The sequence below is a fragment of the Trichomycterus rosablanca genome, chromosome 7 (assembly GCF_030014385.1).
Source record: "Trichomycterus rosablanca isolate fTriRos1 chromosome 7, fTriRos1.hap1, whole genome shotgun sequence".
Taxonomy (NCBI): domain Eukaryota; kingdom Metazoa; phylum Chordata; class Actinopteri; order Siluriformes; family Trichomycteridae; genus Trichomycterus; species Trichomycterus rosablanca.
The window spans coordinates 39,541,927-39,561,700 of NC_085994.1; the positions used below are offsets into that span (position 1 = coordinate 39,541,927).

General features: G+C 42.0%; 1 protein-coding gene across 1 annotated transcript in view; it reads left to right on the forward strand.

Annotated features, from left to right (window-relative positions):
• The window catches only part of gfra2a (GDNF family receptor alpha 2a), a 63,433-nt gene that overhangs the window by 20,694 nt on the left and 22,965 nt on the right, over positions 1-19,774 (forward strand). Inside the window, exon 5 of the mRNA XM_062998196.1 lies at positions 17,331-17,417. Within this exon, the coding sequence (XP_062854266.1) occupies positions 17,331-17,417 (87 nt within the window). The remainder of the gene's footprint in view (positions 1-17,330; positions 17,418-19,774) is intronic.

The following is a 19,774-nucleotide window of genomic DNA, read 5'->3' on the forward strand; positions in this document are numbered from 1 at the left end:
TCGTCCATCCATCCATCGTCCATCCATCCATCCATCCATCCATCCATCCATCCATCTACTGATCATCAGTCAATCAGCTATCCTCCATTTCTTCTAACAATCCTCAGATGAATGATAAACCAGGATTTTCGTTTTGTTCTTTAATTAATTTAGTTAATCCCGATTTAAATCTGCTTCGCCGCTACACTAAAATGTCACGTCCAGCTCATAATTTGACTAAAATGTCATTTACACACCTCGTATCTAACGTTACTTACATTTCCATGGCAACATCTTTTATTCCACGGCTGCAAAATATTTGACGGGGTTCAGACATCAGTTATCATTTCTGTAATCATCATCATCATCATCATCATCATCATCATCATCAGCCGATCATCAGGTTGTGATTTTTTATTAGAATGTTAAAGTGTCAGTGAGACAGTTTGGCTCATCAGTGAGACGGCGTTGTGTGTGGCGGGTGATTGGCGAGATCAATCATTTTCTCTCTGATTTTTGTATATAAAATCCTGGATGTTCTTTTTGACAGACAGCAGCGGTTCCCTCTTTGCTACCCTCCCGAAAATCCAGTTTAGGCGTGTCCATAAACACGAATATTCACTGAGCTGATGTAAGACTCCTAAGTGGCTTCACAAAGTTTCCAACAAGATGATGATCAGGTGTCCGAATACTTTTGGCCGTTCAGCGTTGTTTCTGAGGAAGCCGGTTTGATTTTTGGCCTTCTCATTAGCTGTACATAGTTTTGCATGTTCACCCCATGCTTCTACCTGGTGCTCTGTCCAGGGCGTGGTCCTGATCTGTGGCCACCGTTTTCTGGTGCTACAGGACCCACCAAGAAGCTGTTTTTCACTCCTCCAGTCGTTCTGTAACAGAAAAGCCTGACGGAGGAATCACTCACCTCGTCCTGCTATTAAGTCCATGAGTGATGAGTCTGTGGTCAGGGGGCACCACCTCACTCATCCTCTCACAACAACACGCTGACCAAAGGGGAGAAGAAAAACAAAACCAGAAAAACCATCCCTCAGTCGAGAGAGAGAGTAGATATAAACACTGTGAGAGAGCAAGAGAGAGAGAGAGAGAGCAGATATAAACACAGCTCTCAGTGAGAGAGCGCTGGGGACCAGTATCAGGACACGTACAGGACCTTCACTCCTACCTCTGTGGGATGGAACAAAGAGATAGATGAAGGTGTGAAGAGGTGAAACCCTCCTGAGATGTGAAGCACTCGAAAATAGGTTTATTTTAGTAGGTTCACTCATTCATCACTGGCTTAATAAAAATGAATAAAAACAATAATAATAACAGTAATAATAATTACTAATTAAAAAAAATTAAACAATAATAAATAATAATAATAATAATAATAATAAATAAGAATAATAATAATAAAATAATTTTAATAATGATAATAATAATAATAATAAAATAATAATAAGAATAAGAATAACAATAAGAATAATATAATAATAATAATAATATTAATAACAACAACAATAATTATAATTATAATAATAATAATATTAATAATAATAAAATACTACTACTACTACTAATAATAATAAATAATAATAATAATAATAATAATAACAATAAAACAATAATTTCAACAATAATAATAATAACAATAAAACAATAATTTTAATAATAATAAGAATAAAATAATAAGAATAAGAATAATAAATAATAAGAATAATAAAGAAGAAGAAGAAAATTATAATAATAATAATAATAATACTTGGAAATGTCATTAGACTGAATTGGGAGAAATAGGTAAGAAATGCAAAACAAAAAAGCAACAAACAAACAAACAAACAAATAAAAAGATAAATAAACTGAGGGCAGATTCAGCGTGGCTTGTATATCCGGTGATGTTAAATTTGTGTTATTGTTCATATCGAGCTACACGAGATCCGTGATCAGTAAAAGCATCAATTCCATTAGAGTAAGTACATCAGTACAGTCTGAACATCGTGTTAATAGCTCCACTGCTGGAGATTAAAGATCGTGTTCTTATACCAGACGTTCACATTGTTCCCTCTCACACTGCAGGACGTTAGATCATATTTGGGTTTGGGATCACCCGACCAGACGGGTTCGAATGATTCTATTAATGTATTACACACACACACACACACACACAAGCACACAAACTCCGGTTCTGTGTTACTGTAGTGTGAGTCAGGCACCAACCCAACCGCCCGAATGAACCATTTAAATCACCATTCATGCTCAATCTTCAGCCCCAGATGCTCTGTGGAGATAGTGTGTGATGAATATGGATGCAGCCGAGCGTTTATGGGCGAGCAGGGGCATAAAACACACACACAGCGAGGAGCGGGGGTGCAAAGGGGAAGTCAAATAGCATCTTAATTAGGAAGATAAGCGGTCACCCTCCAGCAACTCCAGCATCACTCGCTCCTCGTACACACGCCGGGTCTTACTGAGAGAGAGAGAGAGAGAGAGAGAGAGTGAGACATAAGAGAGAAAGACTGAGAGAGAGTCCGTGTACAATAATCAATCATTTCTTATCGTTTTGTTTGTGCTTTTGTTGGATTTTTTTTGCAAGACTGAAGCTCCTGTTTTTGCCCTTATACTGTTTATATGTTCAGCAACAAACTTCAGTTGACTGTTAAGATGCCAATTTAATAATAAACGTATATAATAAACATAAAATATAACAATAATAATTAAAATAATAATAGTAATAAATAGTATAATAAATATTATAAAACATAATAATAATAATAAAAATAATAATAAAGAGCATAATAAATATTATAAAAAACAATAATAAAATAATAAAATAATGATAATAATAATAATAAAAAATAGCATAATAAATATTATAAAACACATAATAATAAAATAATAAAATAATAATAATAATAAAATAATAACAATTATAATTAATAGCATAATAAATATTATAAAAGACATAATATTAAAATAATAAAATAATGATGATGATAATAATAATAATAATAATAAATAACATAATAAATAACAATAAATATTATAAAACACATAATAATAAAATAATAATAAAATAATAATAAAATAATAATAATAATAATAATAATAATAATAATAGCAAATAGTATAATAAATATTATAAAACACATAATAATAATTATAGTAATATAAATAATAATAGTAATAATAATAATAACAGTAATAATTTGGGTCTAGATGCTTCTTATTTGTTTATGTGCTTAACTCTTGTCACCCATGTTGCAGCAGCTTGGAATCTATAAGAAACCTGATTGTTTTTTTTCCTTGCAGCAAAAACAGACCAATAGTCCTAATTTGCCATGTCCGAATACTTAAGTCATAACTCTGTCTGTGTTTATAGATGTTGTTATAGATGTTGTTATAGATATGGTGTTTAGAGTTATGGAAACCATGTGTAGGAGTGTGAGGTGGAGGTTGGTTCAGGATTATCGCTCAGTGTTGAGCAGTGAGCAAGATTGACCTGTAGTGACCTGTGCAGATTCACGGTGGGTTAAACGACCGACGTGTGAACAATAAACCAGGACCCATCTCACAGCTCAGTGAGTTTAGTTTGTTTATAAAAGACTAAGTGTTCAGGTTCAGGTTTGGGTTCAAGTTCTGGGGTTAAAATGTTTAGTTAGGTTGGAGTTAGGATCAAGGGTAGGTGCTGGGGTTTGTGGTTTAGCTTTATGCTATGGTTAGGGTTATAGGTGGATAGAGGTTAGGGTTCTGGTTTGGGTAGAGGTTGGGGTTTGGGGGTTTCAAATTATGGCTAAGTTTAGGGTTGTGATTAGGGTTAGGCTTAGTTTACAGACGGGTCTGGCATTGAAGTTGGGCTTTGGGGGTTTAGTTTATTTGTTAATAAAAGACTAAGTGTTCAGGTTCAGATTTGGGTTAAAAGTTCTGGGGTTAAAATGTTGGGTAAGGATCAAGGGTAGGTGCTGGGGTCATGGTTTGGGTTTTGGGTTTAGTCTATGGTTAAGGTTATAGGTGGGTTAAGGATTAGTTTTAGGGTTGGGGTTCAGGTTTGGGTAGAGGTTGGGGTTTGAGGGTTTAAACTTATGGCTAAGTTTAGGGTTGGGGTTAGCTTTAGGGTTGGGGTTAAGGTTTGGGTAGAGGTTGGAGTTTGAGGGTTTAAACTTATGGCTAAGTTTAGGGTTGGGTTAGCTTTAGGGTTGGGGTTCAGGTTTGGGTAGAGGTTGGGGTTTGGGGGTTTAAATTTAGGGCTAAGTTTAGGGTTGGGGTTAGGGTTAGCTTTAGGGTTGGGGTTAAGGTTTGGGTAGAGGTTGGGGTTTGAGGGTTTAAACTTATGGCTATGTTTAGGGTTGGGTTAGCTTTAGGGTTGGGGTTCAGGTTTGGGTAGAGTTTGGGGTTTGGGGGTTTAAACTTATGGCTAAGTTTAGGGTTAGGTTTAGTTTTAGGGTTGGGTTTCAGATTTGGGTAGAGGTTTGGGGGTTTAAACCTATGGCTAAGTTTAGGGTTGGGGTTCAGGTTTGGGTAGAGGTTGGGGTTTGAAGGTTTAAACTTATGGCTAAGTTTAGGGTTGGGGTTAGGGTTAGGTTTAGGGTTGGGGTTCAGGTTTGGGTAGAGGTTGGGTCTGGCATTGAAGTTGGGGTTTGGGGGTTTAGTTTAGAGTTTAGAATTTAAGTGGGGGGGTTTGGGTTTAAGTTTATGGATTAAGTTGGGTCAGCATTGGATTTTTAGTTGGCTTTAAACTGTATGTGACAAAATTTTGGAATCTCAGAACTGGGAATTTTTACTAGAAAATTCCTCCCAGTCCAGATTTGGGATTCATGGTGGCCAATAATGAAGTATCATCAATCAACCAAACTTCAAACAAGCTTCAGTGGATGCCAGAGATGATGGACGTCCTTCCTGGTGAAGCTGAAGCCTGCCTAACATTGTGGTTTCGGGTCTGAATTGGAATTCGGACTGGGAATTAAAACCCACTCCTCTTTGTTTACATTGAAAGGATCCATCATGGACCCGGACTCGCAGTTCTCCTCATGGGATCAGACTTGTGGTCGGCAGAGACGCTTTCTCACGGGCTTCGGTGTGATTAACCAGTCCAGCCGTGCACTGTGGGTAAAAAAAATCGCTTCGCTTGCCCTCGGGCCGGAGTCGAGCGGCGGCTCTGTGTGGGCGCTGATTGACCGAAGCGCTCACCCCTCGTACAGAAAAATCGCAAGATGCCGAAAGATTTCAATTAAATTAGCGGCGACGCGAGGAGACGGATCCGACTTGTGCGGGAGTCTATAAATAAAGCTCCGCGCCGAGCGCTGATCGGCTTTATTAAAGCCCCGGCGAGCAGAAATTTCCCATAAATCTTAGCGTGATAAACATTTACGTTTCTCGCCGCAGAGCGAAAATGAAAAGCTGCCAGCGCGCTTTTGATTTCCACATCGTTCCCAGTGACGAATGACTAACGTCCCCCGTGACCGGCGGGCGCGGCGCTCCTGATTGAACTTTCAAATCCTGAACTCAGCTGAATCTGATATAAAAAACAACATTTATTTAGCGAGAGTCGCGTCCGACTCCTGAAACTTTTCACTCACTGAGGCTGTGTGGGATTTCACTGCTGAACTTTTGGAACGATCGGTCACAAATCCATTCAGTTACACTTCGGAATCTTGTGGAAAAACCCACCAAGATGAGTGGAGACTGTTACAGCTGCAAAAAAAGTTTAATGATTTGCTTCACTGTCGTACATTATGCAGGCAGGCCAGTCTAGCACCTGCGCTCTCGTACTATGAAGCCATTCTTATAAAACGTGCAGAAGGTGGCTTGATATTGTCCTGCTGGAACAAGCAGAGACATAGTCTAGATGAAAGCCGCCCATACCATGACAGACGCAGATGCTTGAACTTTTGACTAGTTATTTTAGGGAATGAAGAACACACCTCACAGCTTCTGTTGTTCCTAAAAACACTTTGATCAGTGGACCGGTCAGACCACAGCACCCGTTTCCACTTTAAGAGAAGGCGGCGGCGTTTCTGGACGTTGTTGATGTTTGTGTTTGTAGATGCGGTGATGAACTGTGTTAACATTACGATATTTTCTCCAGCAACACCAAGAGAACGAGGACGAGAAACCGCTTGAGTCCTTCAATGTAAGCACCGCTACCTTGATGAAGTCCACTGATCCACACAGGAAACACACAGGAAGGAGCGTTTCGTTCACTTTCCTGACTGTAATTGTGAGTTTACGTCGTTAATTAAGATGTAAACGTCACGGACGAGCCGCCTCTGTGAGAAAAGCCACGTTTATATACAGGTCTGATTCAAAAAAAGTTGGGACGTGGGTAAAAGGCAAAACCAGCAGCAGTTTATAAACAATATTTTATGAATATTTAACTAAAAAAAGCACAAAGCAGAATGAAGATACATTTTAGTTTCAACCAATTAACTACACAGAGTTTTGAAAACACAGACTGATTCTTAATTACCTTATAATTATATAAACGTGTTTTTTATCTTCCCGTTCGTTCTGCTGCTCGTCTACAGATCCACAGAGACGCCGCGTTCAGGCTGGCTGAGCGAAGACTAACGGATCGGTTCGTTACTAATAGAAGTTCTGAGGAGCTAGCAAACACTCATGGAGAAGGTCCTCAGAGGTTCCAGAGACATTCACGTCTCAATTAAGGATAAGAAATTGCTACTGTTACAGGAAGATGAAGGAACCGCTGCTTCCTGTGTGGATCAGTGGACTTGATTGTGGTTCTGGTGCTGATTGAAGGAATTGACTGGTGTGAGGGCTTCACTTTTATTTTTCTTTGGTTCCTGCTGATCTTAAGCACCTTCTTGTCCACATTCTCCACAATATCACCATCCAGCTAAAAAATCCTTTAGTTTTAAATGTGAGTATCTGCTGTCAGTTCTTTTTTTTACCATTTTATTTCTGCATTTTCTCCCTTTTTCTCCCAATTTTATTGTAGCCAATTTCTCTTCCACTGCTGGAGACCCTGATCGTGTCCAAGGAGGGTAAATTTTTCCTCCGATATGCGCCTGGTCTACCCACCCTTTCTTATTCAGAGATTCAAACTGGGATGGTTCAGAATCCCAGCAGAATATCCTGCTGTGCCACCTGGGCACCCTGCCATCTGAAAAAAATTACTGTGAAAACAAACCAGTTTCATCAGTCCATAAAAAAATTAAAGAAGCAATTGGTTCATGGAATCCGCAGCTGAATCTAAATCTGAATACGAGTCTGAATCCGAATCCGAATCTAAATCTGAATCTGAATCCGAATCTAAATCCAAATGTGAATCCAAATCCGAATCTAAATCACAGTCTAAATCTGAATCTAAATCTGAATCCAAATCTGAATCTAAATCAGAATCTGAATTAGAATCTAAATCTGAAACATGAATCAGAGTCTAAATAAGAACCTTAAAAAGAATCTGAATCCAAGTAAGAATTTGAATCAGAATCTATATCAGAATCTGAATTCGAATCTAAATCAAATCTGAATCCGAATCTGACTCTGAATCTAAATCTGAACCTGAATTCGAATTAGAATGTGAATCTGAATCCGAATCAAATCTCAATCTGAATTAGAATGTGAATCTGAATTCAAATCTTAATCAGAATCTAAATCAGAATCTGAATTAGAATGTGAATGTGAATGGGAATCTGAATCCGAATCCGAATCCGAATCTAAATCAGAATCAGAATCTAAATTTGAAACATGAATCAGAGTCTAAATAAGACCTTAAAAAGAACCTGAATCAGAATCCAATTCAGAATATGAATCCGAATCTAAATGAAATCAGAATCAGAATCTGACTCTGAGCTCCATTAAAAACACAAGAGACGACACAACAACACACAGCAACATCCATACACACACTGTGTGGCCAGAAGTATATGGACACCTGACCATCAGCTTGTTGGACACCCCAATCCCAAACAATCAGTGTTACTAAGGAGTCGCCGCCTTCACAGATACAAGAATTTTAAACAAACCCTAAACGTTCAAGAGCTTGAGAGAATTGCAGGAACCACCAGATGAAAATATTTAGAGACTGTTCGTGTTGCCAAAGATTGTGAAATCAAGTATTAGGGAGGGGCGTTTTCCTCTTGATTTCTTGAAATGATTTAATGTGTGTTGAGAGGTATTTGGACCTGCTGTAAAACTGTTATAACAACACAAAGGTAGTGCGTGTCCATTTATTTCTGAAAATATTGGCGCTTCTTTATACTAAACACTTACTGCATACTGGTAACGATCACCACAACTGTGGGAGTTTGAATCTGGAAGGTTGGCAACCCCAGAGCACCAGCGATCCAGGCTCCCACTAGTCCATCAAGTTTCTTTCAAGCTACAAATTCTTCTCATCTGTCTCGTCTCGTCTCATGATTTTGTTTAACATCTGAACCGGTTCTCATCCGTATTCATCAGCGGTCGCCCCCGTTACTCCTCGTTGTTTGGGTTTGGTTCCTGCCGAGGGGAATTCGGACGATGAGATGCTTATCAGCGGTGTAGATGTTAGCAGCAACGCTCCAGAGCTTCTGGTTCTTCACCGCCGACTTATTTTATTTATAAGCAGAGAAACGTATCAGAACATCTGAGCAGCACAGATTCAGAATATTGCTCTTCCTGTCAGAGCAGAGCGATGAGGATCTGTAGGGACGGGGAGGTGTACGCTAGCTGCAGCTTAAAAACGACATGATGGAAGATGAGTGTGTGAGTGAATATGTGAGTGAGTGAGTGAATATGTGAGTGAGTGAGTGTGTGTGTGTGTAAGTGTTTGTTTATTAGTATTTTAACGTGATGTTTTACACTTTGGTTACATTCATGACAGGAACGGTAGTTACTCACTGCACTAGATTCATCAGTTTACAAGGTTAATATCAAACACAGTCATGGACAATTTTGTATCTTCAGTTCACCTCACTTGCACGTCTTTGGACTGTGGGAGGAAACCGGAGCACCCGGAGTAAACCCACGCAGAGAACATGCAAACTCTACACAGAAAGGACCCGGACCGCCTCACCTGGGGATCGAACCCAGGACCTTCTTGCTGTGAGGCGACAGTGCTACCCACCGAGCCACCGTGCCGCCCTGTGTGTTACTGAGTGAGTGTGAGTGAGTGAATATGTGAGTGAGTGAGTGAGTGAGAGTCAATATGTGAGTGAGTGAATATGGGAGTGAGTGAGTGAATATGTGAGTGAGTGAATATGTGAGTAAATGAGTGAATATGTGAGTGAGTGAATATGTGAGCGAGTGAATATGGGAGTGAGTGAGTGAATATGTGAGTGAGTGAATATGTGAGTGAGTGAATATGTGAGTGAGTGAATATGTGAGTAAATGAGGGAATATGTGAGTGAGTGAATATGTGAGTGAGTGAATATGTGAGTGAGTAAGTGAATATGTGAGTGAGTGAATATGTAAGTAAATGAGTGAATATGTGAGTGAGTGAATATGTGAGTAAATGAGTGAATATGTGAGTGAGTAAGTGAATATGTGAGTGAGTGAATATGTGAGTAAATGAGTGAATATGTGAGTAAATGAGTGAATATCTGAGTGAGTAAATATGTGAGTAAGTGAGTGAATGTGAGTGTGTGAGTGAATATGTGAGTGAATATGTGAGTGAATATGTGAGTGAGTAAATGAGTGAATATGTGAGTGAGTGAATATGTGAGTAAATGAGTGAATATGTGAGTGAGTGAATATGTGAGAGTGAATATGTGAGTGAGTGAGTGAATATGTAAGTGAGTGTATATGTAAGTGAGTGAATATGTGAGTGAGTGAATGTGAGTGAGTGAATGTGAGTGAGTAAATGAGTGAATATTTGAGTGAGTGAATGTGAGTGAGTGAGTGAATATGTAAGTGAGTGAATGTGTGAGTGAGTGAGTGAATATGTGAGTGAGTGAATATGTGAGTGAGTGAATATGTGAGTGAGTGAGTGAATATGTGAGAGTGAATATGTGAGTGAGTGAGTGAATATGTAAGTGAGTGTATATGTAAGTGAGTAAATATGTGAGTGAGTGAGTGAATATGTAAGTGAGTGTATATGTAAGTGAGTGAGTGAATATGTGAGTGAGTGAATATGTGAGTGAGTGAATATGTACAGTGTATCACAAAAGTGAGTACACCCCTCACATTTCTGCAGATATTTAAGTATATCTTTTCATGGGACAACACTGACAAAATGACACTTTGACACAATGAAAAGTAGTCTGTGTGCAGCTTATATAACAGTGTAAATTTATTCTTCCCTCAAAATAACTCAATATACAGCCATTAATGTCTAAACCACCGGCAACAAAAGTGAGTACACCCCTTAGTGAAAGTTCCTGAAGTGTCAATATTTTGTGTGGCCACCATTATTTTCCAGAACTGCCTTAACTCTCCTGGGCATGGAGTTTACCAGAGCTTCACAGGTTGCCACTGGAATGCTTTTCCACTCCTCCATGACGACATCACGGAGCTGGCGGATATTCGAGACTTTGCGCTCCTCCACCTTCCGCTTGAGGATGCCCCAAAGATGTTCTATTGGGTTTAGGTCTGGAGACATGTCTTGGCCAGTCCATCACCTTTACCCTCAGCCTCTTCAATAAAGCAGTGGTCGTCTTAGAGGTGTGTTTGGGGTCATTATCATGCTGGAACACTGCCCTGCGACCCAGTTTCCGGAGGGAGGGGATCATGCTCTGCTTCAGTATTTCACAATACATATTGGAGTTCATGTGTCCCTCAATGAAATGTAACTCCCCAACACCTGCTGCACTCATGCAGCCCCAGACCATGGCATTCCCACCACCATGCTTGACTGCAGGCATGACACACTTATCTTTGTACTCCTCACCTGATTGCCGCCACACATGCTTGAGACCATCTGAACCAAATAAATTAATCTTGGTCTCATCAGACCATAGGACATGGTTCCAGTAATCCATGTCCTTTGTTGACATGTCTTCAGCAAACTGTTTGCGGGCTTTCTTGTGTAGAGACTTCAGAAGAGGCTTCCTTCTGGGGTGACAGCCATGCAGACCAATTTGATGTAGTGTGCAGCGTATGGTCTGAGCACTGACAGGCTGACCCCCCACCTTTTCAATCTCTGCAGCAATTCTGACAGCACTCCTGCGCCTATCTTTCAAAGACAGCAGTTGGATGTGACGCTGAGCACGTGCACTCAGCTTCTTTGGACGACCAACGCGAGGTCTGTTCTGAGTGGACCCTGCTCTTTTAAAATGCTGGATGATCTTGGCCACTGTGCTGCAGCTCAGTTTCAGTGACCAGTATGAGAGAGTGTGAGAGCTGTACTACTAAATTGAACACACCTGCTCCCTATGCACACCTGAGACCTAGTAACACTAACAAATCACATGAAATTTTGGAGGGAAAATGACAAGCAGTGCTCAATTTGGACATTTAGGGGTGTAGTCTCTTAGGGGTGTACTCACTTTTGTTGCCGGTGGTTTAGACATTAATGGCTGTATATCGAGTTTTTTTGAGGGAAGAATAAATTTACACTGTTATATAAGCTGCACACAGACTACTTTTCATTGTGTCAAAGTGTCATTTTGTCAGTGTTGTCCCATGAAAAGATATACTTCAATATCTGCAGAAATGTGAGGGGTGTACTCACTTTTGTGATACACTGTAAGTGAGTGAATGTGTGAGTGAGTGAGTGAATATGTGAGTGAGTGAATATGTGAGTGAGTGAATATGTGAGTGAGTTAATGTGTGAGTGAGTGAGTGAATATGTGAGTGAGTGAATATGTGAGTGAGTGAGTGAATATGTAAGTGAGTGAATGTGTGAGTGAGTGAGTGAATATGTGAGTGAGTGAATATGTGAGTGAGTGAATATGTGAGTGAGTGAATATGTGAGTGAGTTAATGTGTGAGTAAATGAGTGAACATTTGAGTGAGTGAATGTGAGTGAGTGAGTGAATATGTAAGTGAGTGAATGTGTGAGTGAGTGAGTGAATATGTGAGTGAGTGAATATGTGAGTGAGTGAATATGTAAGTGAGTGAATGTGTGAGTGAGTGAGTGAATATGTGAGTGAGTGAATATGTGAGTGAGTGAATATGTGAGTGAGTTAATGTGTGAGTGAGTGAGTGAATATGTGAGTGAGTGAATATGTGAGTGAGTGAGTGAATATGTAAGTGAGTAAATGAGTGAATATGTGAGTGAGTGAATATGTGAGTGACTGAGTGAATGAGTAAATATGTGAGTGAGTGAGTGAATATGTGAGTGAATATGTGTGTGAGTGAATATGTGAGTGAGTGAATGTGTGAGTGAGTGAGTGTGTGAGTTGGTGTGTTCTGCACTGTGTTTCACACCTTTTACTCCGGTGAAACGCAGCTATTAGAAGTGCCACTGAAATTTCCGACTACTGGGACTTCACACCAATTCCATTTTGTGAGCAGGTGTGGCGTAACGCTTAGGGCTCAGTCCCTGGGGTTCGAATCCTGGCTTGGACTTAGAGATACAGAACATACAGAAACAACCCCACTATCAGGAAGGAAGGGGGGGGGGGGGGGGGGGGGGGGGCATTGGTGAAATCTGGCAACCCAGGTTCATTGAATACTGAAATCACGCAGCATGTCATGTAACATTTGTTGTTCTATCACAGCTGATTATCTGGCAACCCTGTTTCCTAATGTAACCTGTGTAGCTTTAACGCAGCTGATTATCTGGCAACCCTGTTTCCTAATGTAACCTGTGTAGCTTTAATGCAGCTGATAATCTGGCAACTCTGTTTCCTAATGTAACCTGTGTAGCGTTACCGCAGCTGAAATCTGGCAACCCTGTTTCCTAATGTAACCTGTGTAGCTTTAACGCAGCTGATTATCTGGCAACCCTGTTTCTTAATGTAACCTGTGTAGCTTTAACACACCTGAAATCTGGCAACCCTGTTTCCTAATGTAACCTGTGTAGCGTTACTGCAGTTGAAATCTGGCAACCTTGTTTCCTAATGTAACCTGTGTAGTGTTACCGCAGCTGATTATCTGGCAACCTTGTTTCCTAATGTAACCTGTGTAGTGTTACCGCAGCTGAAATCTGGCAACCTTGTTTCCTAATGTAACCTGTGTAGCTTTACCGCAGCTGATTATCTGGCAACCTTGTTTCCTAATGTAACCTGTGTAGTGTTACCGCAGCTGATTATCTGGCAACCTTGTTTCCTAATGTAACCTGTGTAGCTTTAACGCAGCTGATTATCTGGCAACCCTGTTTCTTAATGTAACCTGTGTAGCTTTACCACACCTGAAATCTGGCAACCCTGTTTCCTAATGTAACCTGTGTAGTGTTACCGCAGCTGATTATTTGGCGACCCTGTTTCCTAATGTAACCTGTGTAGTGTTACCGCAGCTGAAATCTGGCAACCTTGTTTCCTAATGTAACCTGTGTAGTGTTACCGCAGCTGATTATTTGGCGACCCTGTTTCCTAATGTAACCTGTGTAGTGTTACCGCAGCTGAAATCTGGCAACCTTGTTTCCTAATGTAACCTGTGTAGTGTTACCGCAGCTGAAATCTGGCAACCTTGTTTCCTAATGTAACCTGTGTAGTGTTACCGCAGCTGATTATTTGGCGACCCTGTTTCCTAATGTAACCTGTGTAGTGTTACTGCAGCTGAAATCTGGCAACCCTGTTTGTTTCTGAGATTTCTGACATGGTGTTAAATATTGTAAGACCACAAAAGAATAAAACGCATCAGGTGGTGTCCTAATACTTTTGCTCACATCATGTATTTCTGTACTGAATGCCATTCTGACCCATATTGTGTGAAATAGGTTTTATTTTGTTATTGCATGAACATTTCTGCAAACATCCATCACGTTCTGAGACGTAGCAACTGCAGGAGAGCTTTTGTTGACTCTACATCTTTTTTAATGATGTTTGGGACTTGCTGTGGATGCTGTGGGTCAGAAAACGCCGACGTGCAGAGGCGGCGAGAACAGAGCGCCGGACACAAAAGCTCACTGTGTTTCCTCAGGTATCAAAAACTACGTTTATTTTATTTTAAACTTTGTTGTTTAGATATTTCTCCTGAAGCGGAGCGCGCTCTTATTGATCAGAAGCTGTAGGAGGCAGAGGTGCATCAGGACCGGGGTTATACAGGACACGAGGAAAATGTGGGCATTCGAATTTTACACATGGTGCTACGTGGTACGCTGGCGCTGGTTACCACCCGGTTACCTGTTTTGGAGACAAAGCAGAGGTGGGATCGAACCCGGGCCACTGGATCTGTGCTGCACTGTTTTGCACTGATTTGTGGTTGCACCCACGTTTCATGTTGATCTTGATGAATGTTCATACTCTGTATGGACGAAAGTATTGCTTCTGATAAATCAGTTATATGGAAAGGGAATGACATGCTTTTAGCTTTGCAGCAACAGTTTAGGGAAGGACCCATTTATGTTCCAGCATGATGAAGAAAAGCTCGGTTTAAAGAAACTCCAGTGTCCTGACCTGAGTGAATGTGAGGTGATGACTGAGTGAAGGTGAGGTGATGACTGAGTGAGGTTGTGTGAGGTGATGACTGAGTGAGGTTGTGTGAGATGATGACTGAGTGAGGTTATGTGAGGTGATGACTGAGTGAGGTTGTGTGAGGTGATGACTGAGTGAGGTTATGTGAGATGATGACTGAGAGGTTATGTGAGGTGATGACTGAGTGAGGTTGTGTGAGGTGATGACTGAGTGAGGTTGTGTGAGGTGATGACTGAGTGAGGTTGTGTGAGATGATGACTGAGTGAGGTTGTGTGAGGTGATGACTGAGTGAGGTGTGAGGTGATAACTGAGTGAGGTTGTGTGAGGTGATGACTGAGTGAGGTTGTGTGAGATGATGACTGAGTGAGGTTGTGTGAGGTGATGACTGAGTGAGGTTGTGTGAGGTGATGACTGAGTGAGGTTGTGTGAGGTGATGACTGAGGGAGGTTGTGTGAGGTGATGACTGAGTGAGGTGATAACTGAGTGAGGTTGTGTGAGGTGATGACTGAGTGAGGTTGTGTGAGGTGATGACTGAGTGAGGTGATAACTGAGTGAGGTTGTGTGAGGTGATGACTGAGTGAGGTGTGAGGTGATAACTGAGTGAGGTTGTGTGAGGTGATGACTGAGTGAGGTTGTGTGAGATGATGACTGAGTGAGGTTGTGTGAGGTGATGACTGAGTGAGGTTGTGTGAGGTGATGACTGAGTGAGGTTGTGTGAGATTATGACTGAGTGAGGTTATGTGAGATGATGACTGAGTGAGGTTGTGTGAGATGATGACTGAGTGAGGTTGTGTGAGATGATGACTGAGTGAGGTTGTGTGAGGTGATGACTGAGTGAGGTTGTGTGAGGTGAGGTGATGACTGAGTGAGGTTGTGTGAGGTGATGACTGAGTGAGGTTGTGTGAGGTGAGGTGATGACTGAGTGAGGTTGTGTGAGGTGAGGTGATGACTGAGTGAGGTTGTGTGAGGTGAGGTGATGACTGAGTGAGGTTGTGTGAGGTGATGACTGAGTGAGGTTGTGTGAGGTGAGGTGATGACTGAGTGAGGTTGTGTGAGGTGAGGTGATGACTGAGTGAGGTGAGGTGATGACTGAGTGAGGTTGTGTGAGGTGAGGTGATGACTGAGTGAGGTTGTGTGAGGTGATGACTGAGTGAGGTTGTGTGAGGTGAGGTGATGACTGAGTGAGGTTGTGTGAGGTGATGACTGAGTGAGGTTGTGTGAGGTGAGGTGATGACTGAGTGAGGTTGTGTGAGGTGAGGTGATGACTGAGTGAGGTTGTGTGAGGTGATGACTGAGTGAGGTTGTGTGAGGTGAGGTGATGACTGAGTGAGGTTGTGTGAGGTGATGACTGAGTGAGGTTGTGTGAGGTGAGGTGATGACTGAGTGAGGTTGTGTGAGGTGATGACTGAGTGAGGTTGTGTGAGGTGAGGTGATGACTGAGTGAGGTTGTGTGAGGTGAGGTGATGACTGAGTGAGGTTGTGTGAGGTGAGGTGATGACTGAGTGAGGTTGTGTGAGGTGATGACTGAGTGAGGTTGTGTGAGGTGAGGTGATGACTGAGTGAGGTTGTGTGAGGTGATGACTGAGTGAGGTTGTGTGAGGACACACAGCCGTGTGTGTCGGGTTTTATCTCATCATTAAATGTACAGACTCACCCAGCGGCACCGAGAGCAGAGGAACTCTCAACACTAATAAATACAACACACACACACACACACACACACTCACACACACACACATACACACACACACTCACACACACACACACACACTCACACTCACACATACACACACACACACACACATTATTTAGATTTTTGAGAGACTCAAGCATGATGATCATCCAGTTGTTCTGCAGTGGAATGAGGATGTGATAATTTGAGGATGTGATGAGGATTTGAGGATGTGATGAGAATTTGAGGATGTGATGAGAATTTGAGGATGTGATGAGAATTTGAGGATGTGATGAGGATTTGAGGATGTGATGAGGATTTAGGGATGTAATGATTGAGGATGTAATGATTTGAGGATGTGATGATTTGAGGATGTGATGAGGATTTGAGGATGTGATGAGGATTTGAGGATGTGATGAGGATTTGAGGATGTGATGAGAATTTGAGGATGTGATGAGAATTTGAGGATGTGATGAGGATTTGAGGATGTGATGAGGATTTGAGGATGTGATGAGAATTTGAGGATGTGATGAGAATTTGAGGATGTGATGAGGATTTGAGGATGTGATGAGAATTTGAGGATGTGATGAGGATTTAGGGATGTAATGATTGAGGATGTAATGATTTGAGGATGTGATGATTTGAGGATGTGATGATTTGAGGATGTAATGAGATTGTGAGGAAGTGATGATTTGTAGATGTGACGATGATTTGAGGTTGTGATAATGATTTTAGGATGTGATGAGGATGTGAGGATCTCACGTTGTAATGATTTAAAAATGTGATGAGGATTTGAGGATGTAATGAATATCTGTGGATGTCATTAGGATTTGAGGATGTGATAAAGATTTGTAGATGTGATGAGGATTTGAGAATGTGATGAGGATTCGAGGATGTGATGAGGATTCGAGGATGTGATGAGGATTCGAGGATGTGATGGTGATTTAGGGATGTGATGATTGGGGATGTGTGAATCTGAGGCTGTAATGATTTGAGGATGTGATTATTTGTGGATGTGATGAATACCTTTGATCCTATTATTTAATTGTCTGTGGATGGGGGAGGCCAAAGCCCTGAGATGAATTGGCACCCTGCCCAAGGAACTCCAATGTTTCCCGGTGGAACCAGACCCACCGTGACCCTGACCAGGATAAATAAGCTGTGTATTTTTATGTGCTGTGTGTTTGTTCCACCTGTGTTTATTGAATTTCTCTTGTTTGTGTTTTTCAGGTGAAGATTTTTATGAAGCCTCTCCGTACGAGCCGATGCCTCCGGTCCAGCTCTCAGAGGCCGTCCGCCTGGCGTCCATCATCTCCAGTAAATAACTTCATTCATTCATAAACAAAATTTGATAAACAAATATACACTGATCAGCCATAACATTAAAACCACCTTCTTGTTTCTACACCCACTGTCCATTTTATCAGCTCCACTTACCATATAGAAGCACTTTGTAGTTCTACAATTACTGACTGTAGTCCATCTGTTTCTCTGCATGCTTTGTTAGCCCCCTTTCACCCTGTTCTTCAATGGTCAGGACCCCCACAGGACCACCACAGAGCAGGTATTATTTAGGTGGTGGATGATTCTCAGCACTGCAGTGACACTGACATGGTGGTGGTGTGTTAGTGTGTGTTGTGCTGGTATGAGTGGATCAGACACAGCAGCGCTGCTGGAGTTTTTAAACACCGTGTTCACTCACTGTCCACTCTATTAGACACTCAGAGACGATCGCTCATCTATTGCTGCTGTTTGAGTCGGTCATCTTCTAGACCTTCATCAGCGGTCACAGGACGCTGCCCACGGGGCGCTGTTGGCTGGATATTTTTGGTTGGTGGACTATTCTCAGTCCAGCAGTGACAGTGAGGTGTTTAAAAACTCCAGCAGCACTGCTGTGTCTGATCCACTCATACCAGTACAACACACACTAACACACCACCACCATGTCAGTGGTGGTCCTGTGGAGGTCCTGACCACTGAAGAACAGCATGAAAGGGGGCTAACAAAGCATGCAGAGAAACAGATGAACTACAGTCAGTAATTGTAGAACTACAACGTGCTTCTATATGGTACGTGGAGCTGATATTTGGGGGGAAAACTCTACACGATGCCCAAAACTTTTGGAATAAAGCTCTACAGAATAGCAATAAAGGAGTGTCCCATTATTTCTGGTGGTGGTGGAAGTCTGATGTGTTGCTGCTTCTGGAATCGCTGGATGAAGACACCCTCTGTCTAGTAGAATATTTGAGAGGGGAGTGGAAGGTCATCTGCCCGTGAGCTACAGCTGAGGTGTCACTGGAACCACTGAGACCCTGATCAGGGTCTGTTTGAGATCTCGAGCTCATGAGTTTGAACCCTAGATGGCGCTAGATGGCGCCTAAGACAAGCAAAGCTGACTGTATGGGGACGGGCGAGGTCGAAGGCAATTCTTCACAGATTAACCATTCTCAGCCAGTGTGGGGGTGGTGCAAGCGGCAGGAGAACTGCAACCGAGGGTTCGGTGATGGTCTTCAAGTTACATATGGTGATTTTGTGTCTGTGTGTGATGTTGTATATTAAGATCTATAATTGTTTATTATTATTTATAATTATTAAGGCTCAGCTGCAGCAGTCAGGGAGGTTTCAGTTCCTCAGGAGCTCAGCAGATATTAGACTGTAATTGGACGGAGGAGGCTCTGTGTAATCCTCCCGACGGGATGATCTTTTATTACATGACTTTTATTACATGACTTTTATTACATGACTTATGACGCGCTCGTTTCACGGCTCATTTCGGACCTATAAAGGTTCTGGATGATTACAGAAATTGGTGGAAAATGTTCTCTCTCCGTGTCTCCTTCGCTTTCCACCAGCGATAAATCTCTCCAGCGAGGAGAAAATCATTCTGAAGGTCTTTTTCCTTTCCCAAATACAAAGATCTGCTGTTCTTAGACTGAGGTCCGAGCACCAATCAGGGTTCACGAAGCTCCACCACATGACAAGTGAACCCCTGACCACCGGGCACATTCTGAATTCACCAGCATTATTATGGAGCTTCTCCTGATCGTGGATTTATACCAACCTCCAATTTCCTCTCTACTGATGTTGATCTCCACCCTGGCCGAGGAGAGCCATGACTAGAACACGCCCCCTCAGACACGTGTGCAGTAGCCGACTGCACGAGGCGAGTTCATATGCAGATCAGCTTTGTGTACAGAGAGCCACACCCTGATCCAATTATCCCTCGACTCTATGCAGTGCCATAGAGTGCCAGCAGAGGTCTTAATTGCAGCAGTTATGAGGTTGTTTGTGTAGGCGCCCAGCCTGCCGGTAGCAGAGCTGAGATTCGAACCGACGAGTTCGAGGTGCCACCTGAGCGCCCGAGCTGGGTGGTGTTTTTGACATGGATGGGCACCCAAGAGATGTAAAGCTGACTGTAAGGGGGGCGGGCGAGCGAGGTCGAAGAGGCCTCCGATTTGGGGTCAGGCACACTGACTTGTGCCTGGTCCCTCCTCTGACCGCTGTGGTTTGGTCACCACGGCTGTTTGGTAGATGCTTCAACCCACCCGTCTTAACATAACGATCTGGTTAAAAGTTCGTCAGGTCTTTATGCTGATCAAATCTGCTGGATTCAACACGTGAACTACGAGGAACCTCCATCAGATCAAGATCTAATAGATCCCTCAGACTCACAT